The 19,387-nt window shown below is 44.0% G+C and overlaps 1 protein-coding gene across 2 annotated transcripts in view; it reads right to left on the bottom strand.

The window, feature by feature from the left end:
* CADM2 (cell adhesion molecule 2) overlaps positions 1-19,387 on the bottom strand; it is a 2,470,210-nt gene that overhangs the window by 8,881 nt on the left and 2,441,942 nt on the right. For both annotated transcript variants that reach the window (XM_069760974.1, XM_069760973.1), the window contains one exon: positions 1,291-1,416. In XM_069760974.1, coding sequence (XP_069617075.1) covers positions 1,291-1,416 — 126 coding nt within the window. The remainder of the gene's footprint in view (positions 1-1,290; positions 1,417-19,387) is intronic.

Below are 19,387 nucleotides of genomic sequence, written 5' to 3'. Positions count from 1 at the left end.
TTTGTGCCAGCTTCTAGCTTCCCATTTAGGCTATTAAAGCATGGCAAAAGTTAAAAAAAGTAAAAAAAAAGTGAAAAAAATAAAAAAAATATAAAAGTATAAATCACCCCCCTTTCGCCCCATTCAAAATAAAACAAAAAAAAAAATCAAACCTACACATATTTGGTATTGCCTCGTTCAGAATCGCCCGATCTATCAATGAAAAAAAGCATTAACCTGATTGCTAAACGGCGTAGCAAGAAAAAAATTCAAAATGCCAGAATTACGTTTTTTTGGTCGTCGCGACATTGCATTAAAATGCAATAACGGGCGATCAAAAGAATGTATCTACACAAAAGTTGTATCAATAAAAACAACAGCTTGGAACACAAAAAAATAAGCCCTCAACTAACCCCAGATCCTGAAAAATGGAGACACTACGGGTATCGGAAAATGGCGCAATTTTTTTTTTTGCAAAGTTTGGAATCATAATATCAGGTCAGTTGTAGCATTTAGTGAACCTAACAAAAAAGCCAAACAAAAAACAAGTGTGGGATTTCACTTTTTTGCAATTTCACCGCACTTGGAATTTTTTTCCCGTTTTCTAGTACACGACATGCTAAAACCAATGATGTCGTTGAAAAGTACAACTCGTCCCACAAAAAAAAGCCCCAGCATGGCCATATTGATGGAAAAATAAAAATGTTATGGCTCTTGGAAGGAGGGGAGTGAAAAACGAACACGGAAAAATGGAAAATCCCAAGGTCATGAAGGGGCTAAAATTATTTATTTATAGAGCAGGCACTGGCTGATTAATACTTCTCTCACTGTTATTAGCAGTAGTAGGTGCCTGCTGATGGGAGCAGTAGCCCCATCAGCTGACACTAGTGACTGGCGGTAAACCTTTTACCTCCGAACACAGCTGCAGGCTCATGCTTTCATTTGACAATGTGAGAACTGTGGCTGTCTGACTGGCAGTGTTTGCCGCTCTGTTATGGACATGACAGTGTGGCAAGCACTGAATGTTCAGACCCCCCATTCAAGGAAATGGGGTCCGGGTTTGGGTCGGGGTACTGTTCTGGTACCCGAACCCATACTTTTTTAACTGTTCGGCTGAACCTGCAAGACCCCAACATTCAGGGGTCTGCCCTTCTTTAGTAGATTACACTAGTCCTAGTCCACCAATGACTTGGCTAACATTGAATGACTCATGCAACAATTCTGTAATAGTTAGACACTTAATAATATTTAACATGTAAAGTATAATGAAATAGGGAAAGGAATGCTAGAAAAATAATTATAGTGACATACCTTTATGTCTTGCCAAGTATCGCCCAAGCAATATAATAGAACATAATGTGACAAAGACAACTACGGCTACTATCCCTCCTATAAGAGCGTGGTCAGTGGCTGCAGGACCAGGATATGCATTGGGATCTGTAAAGGAAATATTATATCATTAAGAATTGTATGATGCAAAAACATAAAATATAAATAAAAGCAGTAAAACAAAATAAAACAAAAAACAAAAAAAGCAATCTGTCTAGGAATATACCTCTAAGGGATGCATAGACTGCAGTTCATTCTGCCACATTATGTAATAACATTGCCATATTATGTTAGACTTGTGATAGTTAAAGGCTCCATTATAGGGGCCCAGAAGTTTAAGGTCATTTTATTTCTCTGGATTGGCCAGTAAAGTATTCAAGTTCTTGAGAAACATTATCCATGGAGAAAATGTGAGCAAAATTGACAAATGTGATAATGTCTCGGAAGTGGCTTACTAATCAGCAAAAAGCCACCGAAAACAATGTACCCTTACTCGAATAAGTGCTGGGTAATAAAATGAAATGTCTTATAAAGCTGCACCATTGTCTGAACAGGAAAATCTGATCTGAGCTATTCTAGTGAAAAATAAAAGGAATTGAGAATTAGAGATCAGATCTATCTGGCAGAAAAGTCTGAATAATACATAATTTATACAGCATTTTCTCTGTGGGAAATCCCTAACACACGCTCATTATTTCTATGCAATTCCTTCCGTACTTTCTCTACTCTTTGAAACATACTCTGCACTTCCAATATCTATCTATCTATATAATAATAATAATAATAATAATCTTTATTTTTATATAGCGCTAACATATTCCGCAGCGCTTTACAGTTTTGCACACATTATCATCACTGTCCCCATTGGGGCTCACAATCTAGAATCCCTATCAGTATGTCTTGGAGTGTTGGAGGAAACCGGAGTACCCGGAGGAAACCCACGCAAACACGGAGAGAACATACAAACTCTTTGCAGATGTTGTCCTGGGTGGGTGGGTATCTATCTATCTATCTATCTATCTATCCCATATCTATCTATCTATCTATCTATCTATCTATCTATCTATCTAATTAAAGAAAATTTGGCAGAACTACCAAAAAAACTGGTGCAATAAAGCCTGTAAAGGTGATGCCCAAACCGCCAAAACAGAAAATCTGAAAAAAAAACAGGCAGCACTCCAAAAATCAAAGTGAAAAAATGTGGCCTTACTGATCCATTAGCAGCAGCGTCACTTTGATTTTTGGAGTGCTCCCTGTTTTTTTCGGATTATCTATCTATCTATCTATCTATCTATCTATCTATCTATCTATCTATCTATCTATCTATCTATCTATCTATCTATCTATCTATCTATCTATCTATCTATCTATCTATCTCTACACCTAAACTGTGCATTATATAAACCCTAAATGTAACTTAACACTACATCAGATTGTCATCAGATCACATTTTCACTTTAGTCCTAAAAGTAGCTAGAGAGAAGCAACTCAAACAAATGATACTGGAATATTAGACTGTCTATTTTTCAGGAAAATGCTACAATTTTACATCTGCGAAAAGCTAAAGTATCTGAACCTTTAATTTCAGTGTGTAAAATGATCCCCTGTGTAGCAATAGCTTCACATAAATATTTTGAGTAATTGTTAACTAGTCCTACCCATCGGCTTGGAGAAATTTTAGCCCATTGTTTTCTTCAATACAACTTCAACTGTACTATGTTTGATGGTTTTCTCGCATAAACTGCTCACTTCAGGTCTTTTCACAACATTTCTATAGGATTAAGGTCAAGAAATTGATATTTACTATTTCAAAACTTTAATTTTATTCTTCTTCATTCATTCATTGTTATGTAGAACTATTTGTGTGTTTTTGGCTGCTGTCGTACTGCCTAAGGCCGGTTTCACGTGTTCCGTACGTGTGGTGACAGTTTCCTCACATACCGGAGACACTGACTCACGTAGACACATTAAAATAAAGGTGTCTCTGCACATGTCAGCGTGTTTTCACGGACCGTGTGTCCGTTTGCAAAACACGCAGACATGTCAGTGTCAGAGCATGGATCACACGGACCCATTAAAGTCAATGGGTCCGTGTAAACACGTACTGCACACAGATTCTGTCCATGTGCCATCCGTGTGCTGTTCGTGTGTGTTTTTCCTGTCATAGGGTTAAAATTGTAAAAATTGTTGCAATACACGGACACGGACACACGTACAACACACAGACAGCACATGGACCCTAAAAACGTACTCACGAACATCACATGGATCCCACACGGATGGCCTACGTGAGCACACGGACATGGATAACTCCGGTAATGTTTTCTCCAGTACCGGAATTATCTGGACGTGTGAGAATGGCCTAATACACGCTCTCTCAGAGACCAGTATCCATAATTAGAGATGAGCAAACCCAAACCTAAAAGTATGTGGTTCGTACCAGACAGTTAGTGTCCAATGCTGAGCACTGAACCCGGATTTCTCCTGGAAGTCCGTTGCAATGTTTAGAGTTCCGGGCAAAGAGAGAGAGAAAGATTTTACAGATTATAAGTTCAGGTTGCACTGTTTTCAATGGGCTTTGGGTTTTGGTTCATGTTTGGGTACAGTTCTGATACCAGAACTGAATTTTGGAATAAAGTTCAGGTTATGAACTGGAACCTAAACTTTTTACAGGTCCGCCCATCCATATCCATAATTTATTGTTTCATTGAAGACAGAAAGCAGTTTTGGTCCAGATGCAGCAAAACAGGTTTAAACCATTAAACCATGGTACTATAACCACTGTACTTCACAGATTGTATGTAGTTTTTATGCTGTGTTTTTTTAAATATGATGCTTCTCAATAATACTAAAAACTTCTATGTTTGTCTTAATTCTTTGTTCCAAAGGTCTTATGGCTTGTTCATATGATCTTTAGCAAAATTTAGATGGACAGTAATGTTCTTTTTGCAATGGCCGTCTCCTTGCAATCCTGCATGCACATACCATAATTGTTCTTCAGTAGCATCTTGAAAGTTGACTTATTAAACATTAACCATAGCTAATGTGGGAGATGCCTTTAGTTGCTTAATAGTTACCTTTGGTTCCTTTTGACCTCGTAAGCTTTTACATTTTTTTTATTTTTGGAGTGTTCTGTGATGGCCAACCACTTACAGTGAGTGCAGTAATGGAATTAAATCTTTCATTTTTACATAATTTATAGAATTAAAAGTGTCTAAATCTCTTTGGATATGGATTTGCAATTTTTTTTTTCCATCTTGATGAGCATCAACAACACTTCTTCTGAGGTCCTCAGAAATCTTCTAAATTTGCGGCATGATATACTTGGTGCATAGGTCATACTTTGGTAGATATTTGTTCTTTAAATAAAACAGGACCCCCACTAACACCTGATTGTCCACCCATTGGTTGGGAATATCAGACTCTAATTTCACTATTAAGTTATCTGCTGATGCTACAGGTTCACATGGTTTTGCCACTCATATAGACTTGATATTTTCTTCAATGAAAATATAATTCACTGATTTGTTTGATTAGCTTCTCTTTACTTTTAGGATTAGTGTGAAAATCTGACATAGTTTTAGATGAAATGTAAGCAAAACATGGAAATTTCTGAAGGATTCACATACCTTCATACACCTTTGTCTACAGTTGAAACCCGAAGTTTACATACACAAAGTTAGGGGTTGAGTTCCCGCCTCTGCACAGGGGGAATTTTGAACCATCTTCGCTGTGGTCTCCAATTCTTCTCCAGCCGCAGTGGAGCCTGATCAGCAGAGACGTCAGTCCCAGCGTCTGGCTCAGCCTGATACTGTGCGGATGGTTAGTGCTGCATTTCCAGGCTCAGCCATTGTAGCCAGTACTGGTCAGCGGCAAGCAGACGTCTCTGGGACTAAGTCTTGCTTTTCCCCTTCTGAGCATGCCCCGGGTAAGATCTCTCATTGGAGGTCGGGGGTCACATGCTCAATTACTGTGGCAGCTCCCATTGGTCCTCTAGGAAGGTCCTGAAGTTGCTCAGGTACTGTAGCAGCTACCATTGGACCTCTAGGAAGGTCCTGAAGTTGCTGCAGCTATAAAAGGTTTGCATGGCTGCACAGCCATGCGCTAGTATCAGCTTATGTTATGAGCTTTAGCTACTCAGTGGTCTTGTCTGCTTGTGGTCAGGGTCCGGCTGAAATAAGCCACTTGAATACCGGCACCTCTGGTGAGGAGTTTGTTTGGTGAATTCAGGGCTGGCGTAAAGCCATTAGAATTCCGTGCTTGCTACTAGAACTTGTGTGCTTGCTACTCCCTGACCACTGATTGCTTTTGCTCTGTTAGGCAGCTGTGTTCCCTTGTGACGCTAACAGGGCACAGCGTTTTCCCTTCTGTTCGACTCTGTGAAGTAGCAGAGTTCGCTTCTACCACCCTATTGTGCCACCATTTGCTAGCAGCAGGTTCGTCTCCTGCACGGTGGGACCCGGGCTGCAAACGCACCAATAATAATATCTAAATATACTCAGTGCGTTCTGCCAGCCCTAACACACTATATAAAAATACACATTGCATGTTTTTTTGAATATCTAACGTGAAATCTGAATAAACCTTTCGCATTTTACGTCAATTAGGATTACCACAATTATTAATATTTGCCAAATGCCAGAATAATGAAAGAGAATGTTTTATTGCATCTGATTAAAGGGATTTTCCAGTTTCAGAAAACCCATGCCCCTCAGCTTGTTTTTCTTTTTTTCAGATCCTGTGCTTTTTTCACCCTTCCTGGGCTCAGCGATGAGCTGCTGATACCAGGTCGACAAAGCAGCAATCAGGGAGATCACTGGTTCTGACGTGACGGCTCAAGCCACTGAAAGCAGCCGCCGTCAGACATTGGCTGCAGCATTATTGATAAAATATCAACACTGCCGGCCTTAAAATACACTAAGCACAGCATCCGGAACTCAACTGTGGATCTGATGAGGGGAAGTAAAACATTTGTATTTTATAAAGAACCATTTCAAAGATCATATGTCAATACACAAGTACACACTCATTGTTAGGACTGGCGGAACGCACCAAGACAGATGATAAAGGTGCGTTCGCAGTCCGGGGTCCACCGTGCAGGTGAGAACCTACTGCTAGCAATTTGCAGACAATATGGCGGTACACTAAATTATACACGCGTGGGTTAAACCTCACCCAGCGTGAAGAAAGCGATCCTGTTAATTCACAGGACCGCAGTACCGCACTAGTGCGCGAGCAAGTGGTCAGCGGACTTAACCCCAGAAGGGATTGGAGCCCGATTAGACCCTTGCTGGCGTAACACCGCAACTGGGTGTGTAGAGAACCATAAGAAATATATGTGCACAAGAGTGCGAGCGATGCCGCACTAACGGACGCCACTAACCACCCAGACTCGGGTATGGAAAGCGCAAGGCAGGCGCACGGCGCCGTACTGGCAGGCACAGCTACAGGACGCTGAGATGTGTGTTTAGTGCTGTAGGCTAAGTCGGGCGCTAGATAGCAGCCATACACCTTCCGCGAACAGACATTCAATAGGGTAGGGGTTTCCAAGGACGACTTGCACTCACAACATACACACAAAAGCAATTGTAAGACAATACTAGCGCATGGCCGTGCGGTCATGCGCAGTTTATATAGCAGCAGCACAGGAAGAGGCCACAGCACCTTTGCCCTTCCAGGACCTGCAAAGAGGACCAATGGAATGTGCTGCAGAGCCTGAGCACATGACCCTCGATCTCCAACGGGAGACCTTATGCTGGGCATGCTCAGTACGTGCAGACAAGGACTTAGTCCCAGGGAAGTCCGCTCGCTGCTGACCAGCATTGACTTTAATGGCAGAGACTGGAGAAGCAGCAGTAACTCTCAGAACAGAGTGAGGATGAGCAAGACGCTGGGACCGACGTCTTTGCTGAGCAGACTCCACTGTGGCTGGACAAGAATGGGAGACCGCAGCGGAGGCGGTTCGAGATTCCCCCTCTGCAGAAGCGGGAACTCGACCCCTAACATTACCCCCCCTCCTAGGGCCCCCCTCCTTGGGCCTCGCTACGTTCGAAGGCAGCAATGAGCTGCGGAGCCCGAATGTGCTCAGCAGGCTCCCAGGATCTATCCTCAGGGCCGTAACCCCTCCAGTCCACTAAATAAAATTTTTTGCCACGAACCACCTTGTACCCCAAGATCGCGTTCACCTCGTAATCGTCCGTAGACGAACCCGACGTCCCAGTAGATGACTCAGAAAACCGGGACATGTAGACGGGCTTAAGGAGGGACACGTGAAAGGTGTCGGTGATACCCAGGCGTGGAGGAAGGGCCAGACGGTAAACCACAGGATTAACCTGTTCGAGGACCTTAAAAGGACCTAAGTAGCGAGGTGCAAACTTGGTGGACTCAACTCGCAGCCTGATGTTACGGGCGGAGAGCCACACTAAGTCGCCAGGAGCAAAGGTTGGAGCGGGGCGCCGATGTGCATCGGCGGAGGACCTCATTCTCTCCTTGGAAGCCTGAATAGCATCCTGAGTGCGATCCCAAATGTCCCGTGCCTCCACAGCCCAGTCTGCCACCCTGGAATCGGCGGAAGACACGGGCATGGGCACAGGTACCCTCGGATGCTGACCATAGTTAAGGAGGAATGGAGTCTGTCCAGTGGAATCAGCGACAGCATTGTTAAGAGCAAACTCCGCCCACGGTAGCAAAGATGCCCAGTCATCCTGCTTAGCAGAAACAAAATGTCGCAGATATGTGACCAAGGTCTGGTTGGCTCTCTCTACCAACCCATTCGTCTCGGGATGATAAGCCGAAGAGAGATTCAACTCGATACTGAGAAGACGACAAAGCTCTCTCCAGAACCGAGACGCAAACTGGGGACCTCGGTCACTGACAATTTTGTCTGGCATACCGTGAAGACGAAAGATGTGTTTGACAAAAAACGCTGCCAGGCCCGTGCAGAAGGTAACCGGGGAAGTGGCACCAAATGCACCATTTTAGAAAAATGGTCGGTGATTACCCAAATAATGGTACAGCCACGAGACTTGGGCAAACCCACAACAAAATCAATCCCGACCATCTCCCAGGGCCTGTCTGCCACCGGCAGAGGGTATAACAAACCAGCTGGCCGTTGTCGGGAAGACTTATTCTTGGCACAAGAGACACATGCCCGAACGTAGTCTCCGACGTCACGAACCATATGTGGCCACCAGTACGTCCTCGCCAGTAGCTCAGAGGTCCTTTTAGCCCCAAAGTGTCCACCCACTCTGGACGAATGAGCCCAAGAGAGAACCTCCGGACGCAAATTGATGGGAACAAAAGTCTTGCCCGGGGGCACAGACTCTAGCGAAACCGGAGCTACAGTTCTCAGACTCTCCGAAGGGACAATGAGCCGAGGCTCGTCCTCCTCCTCCTCAGCTGACACGAAGGAGCGAGAGAGAGCGTCGGCACGAATGTTCTTCTCCCCGGCGAGATAATGTAGGGTAAAGTGGAACCGGGAGAAAAACAAGGACCATCTGGCCTGACGAGAATTCAGCCGCTGGGCTGTTTGTAGATAGACCAAATTCTTGTGATCCGTGAAAACCTGGAATGGGAATCGGGCACCCTCCAAGAGATGTCTCCACTCTGAAAAGGCCAACTTCATTGCCAACAACTCTCTATCCCCGATGGAGTAATTTCTCTCCGCTGGTGTGAAGGTCTTTGAGAAAAAGAAGCATGGATGCTTCCGACCCTGAGCATCCTTTTGATAGAGGACTGCTCCAGCACCAACGGATGAGGCATCCACTTCCAAAAGGAATGGCTTACCCACATCGGGGCGATGTAAGATAGGAGCGCTGGCAAAATGGGTCTTTATAGAAGAGAAGGCCTTGGAGACCCCTTCGGACCACAGTTTGGGATTCGCTCCCTTCTTGGTGAGGGATACCAAGGGAGCTACCAAAGTTGAAAAGTGGGGAATGAACTGGCGATAGTAATTTATGAACCCCATAAAGCGCTGCACCGCTTTAAGAGAATGGGGTTCCTGCCAGTCCATCACTGCTTGTAGTTTGGCAGGATCCATAGCCAATCCCTGGGCCGAGACAATATAGCCCAGGAAAGGCAAGGACTCCTGTTCAAACACACACTTCTCCAACTTTGCATACAAGGAATTTGCCCGTAAGAGTTCGAAGACTCTGCCAACATCTCTCCGGTGGGAGTCAATATCTGGAGAAAAGATGAGAATATCATCCAGATAGACTACGACCGAGGTAGAAAGCATATCCCGGAAGATATCGTTGACGAAGTCCTGAAAAACGGCTGGGGCATTACAGAGCCCGAAAGGCATCACCAGGTACTCATAGTGCCCATCCCTGGTATTGAAAGCCGTCTTCCACTCGTCCCCCTCACGGATACGAATCAGATTGTAGGCACCCCGCAGATCTAACTTGGTGAATATTTTAGCTCCCCTTAACCTGTCAAAGAGCTCCGATATCAGGGGCAACGGGTATTTATTCTTAATAGTGATAGCATTGAGACCCCTGTAATCGATGCAAGGACGTAACTCTCCGTTCTTCTTCTGCACGAAGAAGAATCCCGCCCCTGCCGGAGACACTGACTTCCTTATAAATCCTCTTGCTAAATTCTCCTGAATGTATTGAGACATAGCCTCCGTCTCAGGGAGAGAGAGGGGATATACCCTTCCCCTAGGAGGTTCAGCTCCCGGCAAGAGGTCGATAGGACAGTCGTAAGGGCGATGGGGCGGTAGAGTCTCAGCAGCCTTTTTAGAGAACACGTCTGCATAACACCAATAATACCTGGGAAGCAACGAGAGATCTGCGGGTACCTGGGTAGTAGAGACCTGTACACACTCACTCACACATCTGCCCAAACATGACTTACTCCAGCCCAATATTTTCCCTGAGGACCACTCAATATGTGGCGAGTGGAAACGGAGCCAGGGTATTCCCAGCAAAATCTCATCCATTCCCTCAGGAAGGACAAGAAGGGAAATAATCTCCTGGTGGGAAGGAGACATGGACAGCGATAACGGGACTGTCTGGTGCGTGATTTGCAGTGGGAGTGTCGCCCCATTCACAACTCTAACCGTTATTGGTTTGGCGAGCATGACCAGTGGTATAGCATGACGTGTAGCAAAAGCAGAGGACATGAAACTTCCCTCTGCTCCTGAATCCACACAAAGCTCGACTGTAAGAGTGGAGGAGCCTAACAGGATTGTCCCTTTAAAGGACAGTTTGGAGGAGAATGCTGCTGTGTCTAGTGAACCTCCCCCAATGGCCACTAGACGCGATCGTTTCCCGACCGCCGCGGACATTTATTGGCGTAATGTCCATGTTGTCGACAGTTATTACAAACTACGGGTACTCGAGCGGCTAGAGATTTAGGTCCCGCTCGAGAAACCTCCATGGCCTCATGAGAATCTGACGCCAAGACAGGAGATTCCAGAGGTCTGGCGAAAGTTGGAGCCAGCCGAAACCTCTGCCTACACTGGGTCCGCTCCAACCTCCGCTCGTGAAAACGGAGGTCGATGCGGGTAGACACGGAAATAAGTTCCTCCAGTGTGGCCGGTATCTCCCTAGTGGCCAAGGCGTCTTTCACGTGGTCTGCCAGTCCCCTCCAGAACACCGGAATAAGAACTTTGTCTGGCCACTCTAACTCTGAAGCTAGAGTCCGGAACTGAATGGCAAACTGGCTGACCACGGAGGTACCCTGTGTAATGGACAACAATTGGAGTGCGGTGTCGTGGGTAACCCGAGGCCCTAAAAAGACCTGCTTCAGAGTGTCCAAGAAGAGAGGAGCACTCTGTACCACACGATCATCTCGCTCCCAGAGTGGCGTTGCCCACTCCAACGCCCTGCCCGACAAGAGAGATAGGATAAATCCCACTCTCGCCCGCTCCGTAGGAAAACGTGACGCCAGGAGCTCAAGATGTATAGAGCACTGACTCACGAATCCACGACAATGTTTGCTGTCGCCAGCAAACTTGTCAGGTAGTGGGAGACGGGATAAAGTCGGAGCAGGGGTGGCAGTGGACAAACTGGCTGCGGCTACACTTGCAGCCTGCACAGCTACAGCAGTGACATCCACAGCTGAGGTTGTACGCTCAAGAGCCGCCAACCTTCCCTCCAGCTGCTGGATGTACCGCTGTAAACGCTGGTCGTCCGCCATTTTTACTAGCCAGACCCTGGCGCTAGTATTCTGTTAGGACTGGCGGAACGCACCAAGACAGATGATAAAGGTGCGTTCGCAGTCCGGGGTCCACCGTGCAGGTGAGAACCTACTGCTAGCAATTTGCAGACAATATGGCGGTACACTAAAGTATACACGCGTGGGTTAAACCTCACCCAGCGTGAAGAAAGCGATCCTGTTAATTCACAGGACCGCAGTACCGCACTAGTGCGCGAGCAAGTGGTCAGCGGACTTAACCCCAGAAGGGATTGGAGCCCGATTAGACCCTTGCTGGCGTAACACCGCAACTGGGTGTGTAGAGAACCATAAGAAATATATGTGCACAAGAGTGCGAGCGATGCCGCACTAACGGACGCCACTAACCACCCAGACTCGGGTATGGAAAGCGCAAGGCAGGCGCACGGCGCCGTACTGGCAGGCACAGCTACAGGACGCTGAGATGTGTGTTTAGTGCTGTAGGCTAAGTCGGGTGCTAGATAGCAGCCATACACCTTCCGCGAACAGACATTCAATAGGGTAGGGGTTTCCAAGGACGACTTGCACTCACAAAATACACACATAAGCAATTGTAAGACAATACTAGCGCATGGCCGTGCGGTCATGCGCAGTTTATATAGCAGCAGCACAGGAAGAGGCCACAGCACCTTTGCCCTTCCAGGACCTGCAAAGAGGACCAATGGAATGTGCTGCAGAGCCTGAGCACATGACCCTCGATCTCCAACGGGAGACCTTATGCTGGGCATGCTCAGTACGTGCAGACAAGGACTTAGTCCCAGGGAAGTCCGCTCGCTGCTGACCAGCATTGACTTTAATGGCAGAGACTGGAGAAGCAGCAGTAACTCTCAGAACAGAGTGAGGATGAGCAAGACGCTGGGACCGACGTCTTTGCTGAGCAGACTCCACTGCGGCTGGACAAGAATGGGAGACCGCAGCGGAGGTGGCTCGAGATTCCCCCTGTGCAGAAGCGGGAACTCGACCCCTAACACTCATTATTATTTTTTTCCCTCTGCATTCCTATTAATTCCTGCTAAATAAAAGATAGAAAAAAACATACATTGCATTTGTAAGGAGGGATGTATCTGTGAGCTTTCCCAAAGCATTGTTCTGTACCCTTATGCTAATCCTATACTCTTTCTCTCCCCACAGATATAACATTGACCATATTTTAGTCAATGGCAATTTCAGATTTGACTTTTTGACAAAAGTCTAATCTCCTGTGCACAAAGCCTTACCTGCTGCATTTACTTCTTTGCAACTGTATTAGTCAATTTATCATAAAGAAGAAATTTAGCAGAATAGTCCAGATAGGTTGATTACTTGAGAATATACGGTTTTCCTTGACATTTGTGATTTATTGTACACTCTGTTCTAATCTGAACCACGAGGACCTTACTGTACTGCATTATCTTGCATTGAGCGCATACTGTATCCGAATTAGATCTGCTATGCTTTGCAGACGACCAAATTCTATTAGTATCTATTGATCTATAAGATACATCAAGGCATATAAACAAAATTCCGCTCTGTCTGTTATCATTCCGGGGGACATGTTCATACTTATCAGCATTGAAAGAAATTTACACTATTCCCATGTAGCATATTGTTTCCAGATTTAAAAAAAAAAAAGAATAAGGAAACGAAAAAATTTAAAAAGTGCAGACAAAGAAAATGTATTATATTGATCAACTACAAGGATCCTTTTAATGCAAAGACTTTGCCTTACTCGCATCCATTTTGTGAAAAATTCAGTCTAATAAATGTGCTGGGAAAAATAGAAAGCTTTTATGTTCGAGCGTACTTAGCGTTAGACAAATTACAGGATGTGTGCTGTGTTTCTAGCAATCTTTTCATGCTGACAATTCCTTGAATTATCTGTACTACTGGAATAAAGTAAGTGACAAACTTTTTTGCATGTTATTCAATTCTCAAACATTGAAAAAGTTATTTCTTTGACTAAGGAAAGCGGTAAAAACAAAAAAGCTAAAAAATTATAAGACCATAATAGTGTAACTCTAGTAGAAGTAGTTTCCCAGCATTGGGTTGCTATTAATTTTAGGACTCTAATGAACATAAGAAATATTGACTGGAGGGTGACAAGTAGAGACAAGCTTAAAAGTTCAAGGCTCGTACCGGATAGTTAGTGTCCATTGCTTAACACCGATCACAGACTTCTCCCGGAAGACCGTTACAATGTTCAGCATTTCGTGGTAAGTCCGGAGAGAGAGTTTGGGTCCCCATTGTTTTCAACGTGGTTGGGATCTGGTTCAAGTTCTGGTTCCTGAACCAAGCTTTGGAATAAAGTTTGGGTTGCACACCAGAAAACAAACTTCCACTGATCCGCTCATCCCTGCTGACAAGCTATTGTGCAGATATGGTTGCGTCAATCTATATCTAGAAATTTCTTGCCCAAGTTGATCAGTTGTAACTCTTACTTGAAGACAGCATGGGATACAGAAGGAAGTAGAGAGTTTGGAGACATATAGTTTTCCATGTTTCACTTGAATATTCCTATAAAAAAATCTTCTTAGCCCTTTACCGACATATGACGCAGTGGTACGTCATATATGGCTCCCTGACTTATATGGTGGCTCGCATGCCAAACCTGCTTCTTTCCCAGCAGATGATGGGTGATTTAATTAGTCATCATGGAATTGTAACAGCTGTGGGCTGAGTGGAGCTCTGCTTGCAGGTGATAACCTGTTAATTGCCATTGACATTCCATGCATCCTTCTGCATGCCCGTGATCTGATCACGAAGCTACGATGGGCTACTATGACAGCCTACGGTCTGCTGAAGACCCATGTGTTTGTCATGACAATACTTCTCTGAAAGCCAGCCTGTAGTTGGCATTCATAGGAGACTATCAGTTTTGCTATACACAGCATGAGCGATCAGACAATCTCAGCTTCAAGTCGCCTAAAAGGACAATTAAACACAGTAAAGCATTAAACAAATAAAAAATAAAACATATTTAGTATTACTGTGTTTGTAGCAGTCTAATAAATCAAAATACCAAATTAATTAATCCTATTAGTAAGGTTTAGTAAAAGGCAATCAAAATATTGTATCTATCCCAATACCTCATAAAAAGGTGAGTTCGAGATGCAGAAAATAAGCCCTCCCACAGCCCTGTATCCCAAAAAGTTAAGGCATAACGGTTCTTGGAAAATGGCTACACAAGAAAGACATTTTTGTCATTGCTTAAATAAATGAAATATATATATATACAGTGGGGCAAAAAAGTATTTAGTCAGTCAGCAATAGTGCAAGTTCCACCACTTAAAAAGATGAGAGGCGTCTGTAATTTACATCATAGGTAGACCTCAACTATGGGAGACAAACTGAGAAAAAAAAATCCAGAAAATCACATTGTCTGTTTTTTTAACAATTTATTTGCATATTATGGTGGAAAATAAGTATTTGGTCAGAAACAAACAATCAAGATTTCTGGCTCTCACAGACCTGTAACTTCTTCTTTAAGAGTCTCCTCTTTCCTCCACTCATTACCTGTAGTAATGGCACCTGTTTAAACTTGTTATCAGTATAAAAAGACACCTGTGCACACCCTCAAACAGTCTGACTCCAAACTCCACTATGGTGAAGACCAAAGAGCTGTCAAAGGACACCAGAAACAAAATTGTAGCCCTGCACCAGGCTGGGAAGACTGAATCTGCAATAGCCAACCAGCTTGGAGTGAAGAAATCAACAGTGGGAGCAATAATTAGGAAATGGAAGACATACAAGACCACTGATAATCTCCCTCGATCTGGGGCTCCACGCAAAATCCCACCCTGTGGGGTCAGAATGATCACAAGAACGGTTAGCAAAAATCCCAGAACCACGCGGGGGGACCTAGTGAATGAACTGCAGAGAGCTGGGACCAATGTAACAAGGCCTACCATAAGTAACACACTACGCCACCATGGACTCAGATCCTGCAGTGCCAGACGTGTCCCACTGCTTAAGCCAGTACATGTCCGGGCCCGTCTGAAGTTTGCTAGAGAGCATTTGGATGATCCAGAGGAGTTTTGGGAGAATGTCCTATGGTCTGATGAAACCAAACTGGAACTGTTTGGTAGAAACACAACTTGTCGTGTTTGGAGGAAAAAGAATACTGAGTTGCATCCATCAAACACCATACCTACTGTAAAGCATGGTGGTGGAAACATCATGCTTTGGGGCTGTTTCTCTGCAAAGGGGCCAGGACGACTGATCCGGGTACATGAAAGAATGAATGGGGCCATGTATCGTGAGATTTTGAGTGCAAACCTCCTTCCATCAGCAAGGGCATTGAAGATGAAACGTGGCTGGGACTTTCAACATGACAATGATCCAAAGCACACCACCAGGGCAACGAAGGAGTGGCTTCGTAAGAAGCATTTCAAGGTCCTGGAGTGCCTAGCCAGTCTCCAGATCTCAACCCTATAGAAAACCTTTGGAGGGAGTTGAAAGTCCGTGTTGCCAAGCGAAAAGCCAAAAACATCACTGCTCTAGAGGAGATCTGCATGGAGGAATGGGCCAACATACCAACAACAGTGTGTGGCAACCTTGTGAAGACTTACAGAAAACGTTTGACCTCTGTCATTGCCAACAAAGGATATATTACAAAGTATTGAGATGAAATTTTGTTTCTGACCAAATACTTATTTTCCACCATAATATGCAAATAAAATGTTAAAAAAACAGACAATGTGATTTTCTGGATTTTTTTTTCTCAGTTTGTCTCCCATAGTTGAGGTCTACCTATGATGTAAATTACAGACGCCTCTCATCTTTTTAAGTGGTGGAACTTGCACTATTGCTGACTGACTAAATACTTTTTTGCCCCACTGTATATATATATATATATATATATATATATATATATATATATATATATATATGCATGGTGGTATCTCCATGATTGTACTGACCTGTAGAATCACAATGCCAGATCAGTTTTACTGTATTGTGAACATGGTAAATAAAAAACCCTCAAAGAAATTGTGAAATTCAACAAACTCTTGAGACATAGGTGGTCATATGTCCCTACATTGCCATCCAAAGAAGCTGATGGTGGCTAATAATATATAGTTTCATAATTTCATGGTTTATGAGGTTGAAGGAAAATTTAAGTCCATAGAGTTCAGCCAAACAGAGTGATCTATTTCAAGTGTTTATTTCTGGTAATGTTGATGATAAAAACCCAAAAGTCATTATCTCAGTAAATTACAATAATTAACAAAAAAAATCTGCAAAGGTTTCCTAAGCCTTTAAAAAGGTCCCTTAGTATGTTTCAGTAGGATCAACAATCATGTGGAAGACTGCTGACTTGACAGATGTCCAGTAGGCAGTCATTGACACACTCCACAAGGAGGGTAAGCCACAAAAGGTCATCACTAAAGAAGCTGGCTGTTCACAGAGCGCTGTATCCAACCATATTAATGGACAGTTGAGTGGAAGGAAAAAGTGTGGTAGAAAAAGGTGCACATGCAACTGGGATAACCGCAGCCTTGAAAGGATTGTTAAGAAAAGGCCATTCAAAAATTGGTGGAGATTCACAAGGAGTGGACTGCTGCTGGAGTCATTGCTTCAAGAGCCACCACACACAGATGTATCCAGGACATGGGCTACAAGTGTCACATTCCTTGTGTCATGCCACTCATGACCAATAGACAACGCCAGAAGCGTCTAACCTGGGCCAAAGAGAAAAAGAACTGGAATGTTTCTAAGTAGTCAAAGGTGTTGTTTTCAGATGAAAGTATATTTTGCATTTCATTTGGACATCAAGGACCCGAAGTCTGGAGGAAGAGTGTAGAGGCACACAATCCAAGCTGCTTGAGGTCTAGTGCGAAATTTCCAGTGATGGTTTGGGGAGCCATGTCATCTGCTGGTGTAAGTCCACTGTGTTTTATCAAGACTAAAGTCAGTGTAGCCATGTATTAGGAAATTTTAGAGCACATCATGCTTCCCTCTGCCGACAAGCTTTTTGGAGATGGAAATTTCATTCTCCAGCAGGACTTGGTATCTGTCCACACTGCCAAAAGTACCAATACAAGGTTTAAAACAACAGTATTACTGTGCTTGTTTGGCCAGCAAATTCTTCCTGACCTTAACCCCATAGAGAATCTATGGGATATTGTCAAGAAGAAGATGAGAGATATCAGACCCAACAATGCAGACAAGCTGAAGGCTGCTATCAGAGCAACTCACGTTTCCATAACACCTCGGCAGTGCCACAGGCTATTGTCTCCATGCCACGCCGCACTGATGCAATGATTGATGCAAAAAGAGCCCTGACCAAGTATTGAGTGCATTTACTGAACAAACATTTCAGTAGGCCAACATTTTGGATTTTATAATCATTTTTCAAGCTGGTTTTATAAAGTATTCTAATGTACTGAGATAATGACTTTTGGGTTTTCATTGGCTGTAAGCCATAATCATCAGCATTAACAGAAATAAACACTTGAAATTGATCACTCTGTTTGTAATGACTCTATATAATATGAGTTTCCTTTTTGTATTAAAGAACTGAAATAAATTAACTTTTTGATGATATTCTAATTTTGTGAGAAGCACCTGTATGTAACAAATATAGGAGACATTTTGACCTTTCCGAACCTCTCCATAGTGCACATAGCACTGACAATCACTGGGCATAGCAACTTTTTAATAAAGCCTAGGATGGGTCAAAATGTTTCCTATATTTGTCACATATATCCCCATACGTAATGTAGTGAGGAAAAGAAGTAAGCAAAGAAAAAGGATCACCCGTAAAAGTCAATATATATATATATATATATATATATATATATATATATATATATATAAAACTTATAAGCCAAAACAAAAATACATTGAAAACACTTAAAAAGTCATAAGTCTAACACTGGTAAAAACAAGGAACAAACCCGCAATAGTGTTTGAGTCTTCCCCATCTGATATGATCAGGGCCGGACTGGCCATCGGGCATTTCTGGCAAATGCCAGAAGGGCCAGTGCCTGTAGTGGGATGCTCGATCCCTTCTTGGTGTCAGGGAAGTCGGTAATAGCTAAATAGTTACAAGGAAGCTAAAGGACCTTCGGTGATGTCATGAGCATGTGATCAGTCACATGCATGTGTAGGCAGGATCAGAACACCAGCAGGGCTGGAGGTCACGTGATCCATATTACAGAGATGGATATGCCTGCACTGCAATGCCTTCTGGGATGGGGCAACGCAGGAGAGTGATAATGCCTGCGGGCGCTGTGGTCACCTGACCAGGATGGGGGTAGGAGCGCTCATTAACCCCTGCAGCGCTGGGCAGGTGTGTGAGGTGCCGTAATTGTGACTGCAAGACCCCAATAGGAGTCGGCATCGAGCGTGTAATGTAAGGAGCTGTGGTGATGGTGAACTACAGGAACCAGGGAGGGAGTCTCTGTGTGAAAAGCAGTGTAGAGGTGTGTGGGACGGGGGGTGAGAAAAACACAGCAGAAAAAGGGCAGGTGTACCATCATCAGGTCACAATACTAATACACTGCAGCAGTTGCCACAATAAAAGGGGCAATGAACTGGTGAGCGTAACCACCATGGAGGGGACTGCCTAGTAATAAAACTGCACTTGAAAGAGGTGTGTATAGGGTGCTTGTCACATGCTGTGCCACTGTCAGCGGCGCAATCCTGCAGTATTCTGCATCGTCACTGGTTCGCCTCCTACAGCTATAGGTATATTCTGTGATTGCTTTACTTGAATTAGCTTTGATTCATTTTGATAATATCTGCACTCCTATTTTTCATGATATATTGTGTTGATTTATTCTTTATATTGGTGACAGGATAGGGGCGCAGGTTGGGAGCACCACATGACAGGATGGGGGTGCAGGATGAGAGCAGCACATGACAGGATGGGGTGCTGGATAGGAGCAGCACATGACAGGATGGGAGCAGCGCATAC

The sequence above is a fragment of the Ranitomeya imitator genome, chromosome 3 (genome assembly GCF_032444005.1).
Source record: "Ranitomeya imitator isolate aRanImi1 chromosome 3, aRanImi1.pri, whole genome shotgun sequence".
NCBI lineage: Eukaryota > Metazoa > Chordata > Amphibia > Anura > Dendrobatidae > Ranitomeya > Ranitomeya imitator.
The sequence above is the reverse complement of the archived record's forward strand: the minus strand, read 5'-3'. Positions and strand labels throughout refer to the sequence as shown.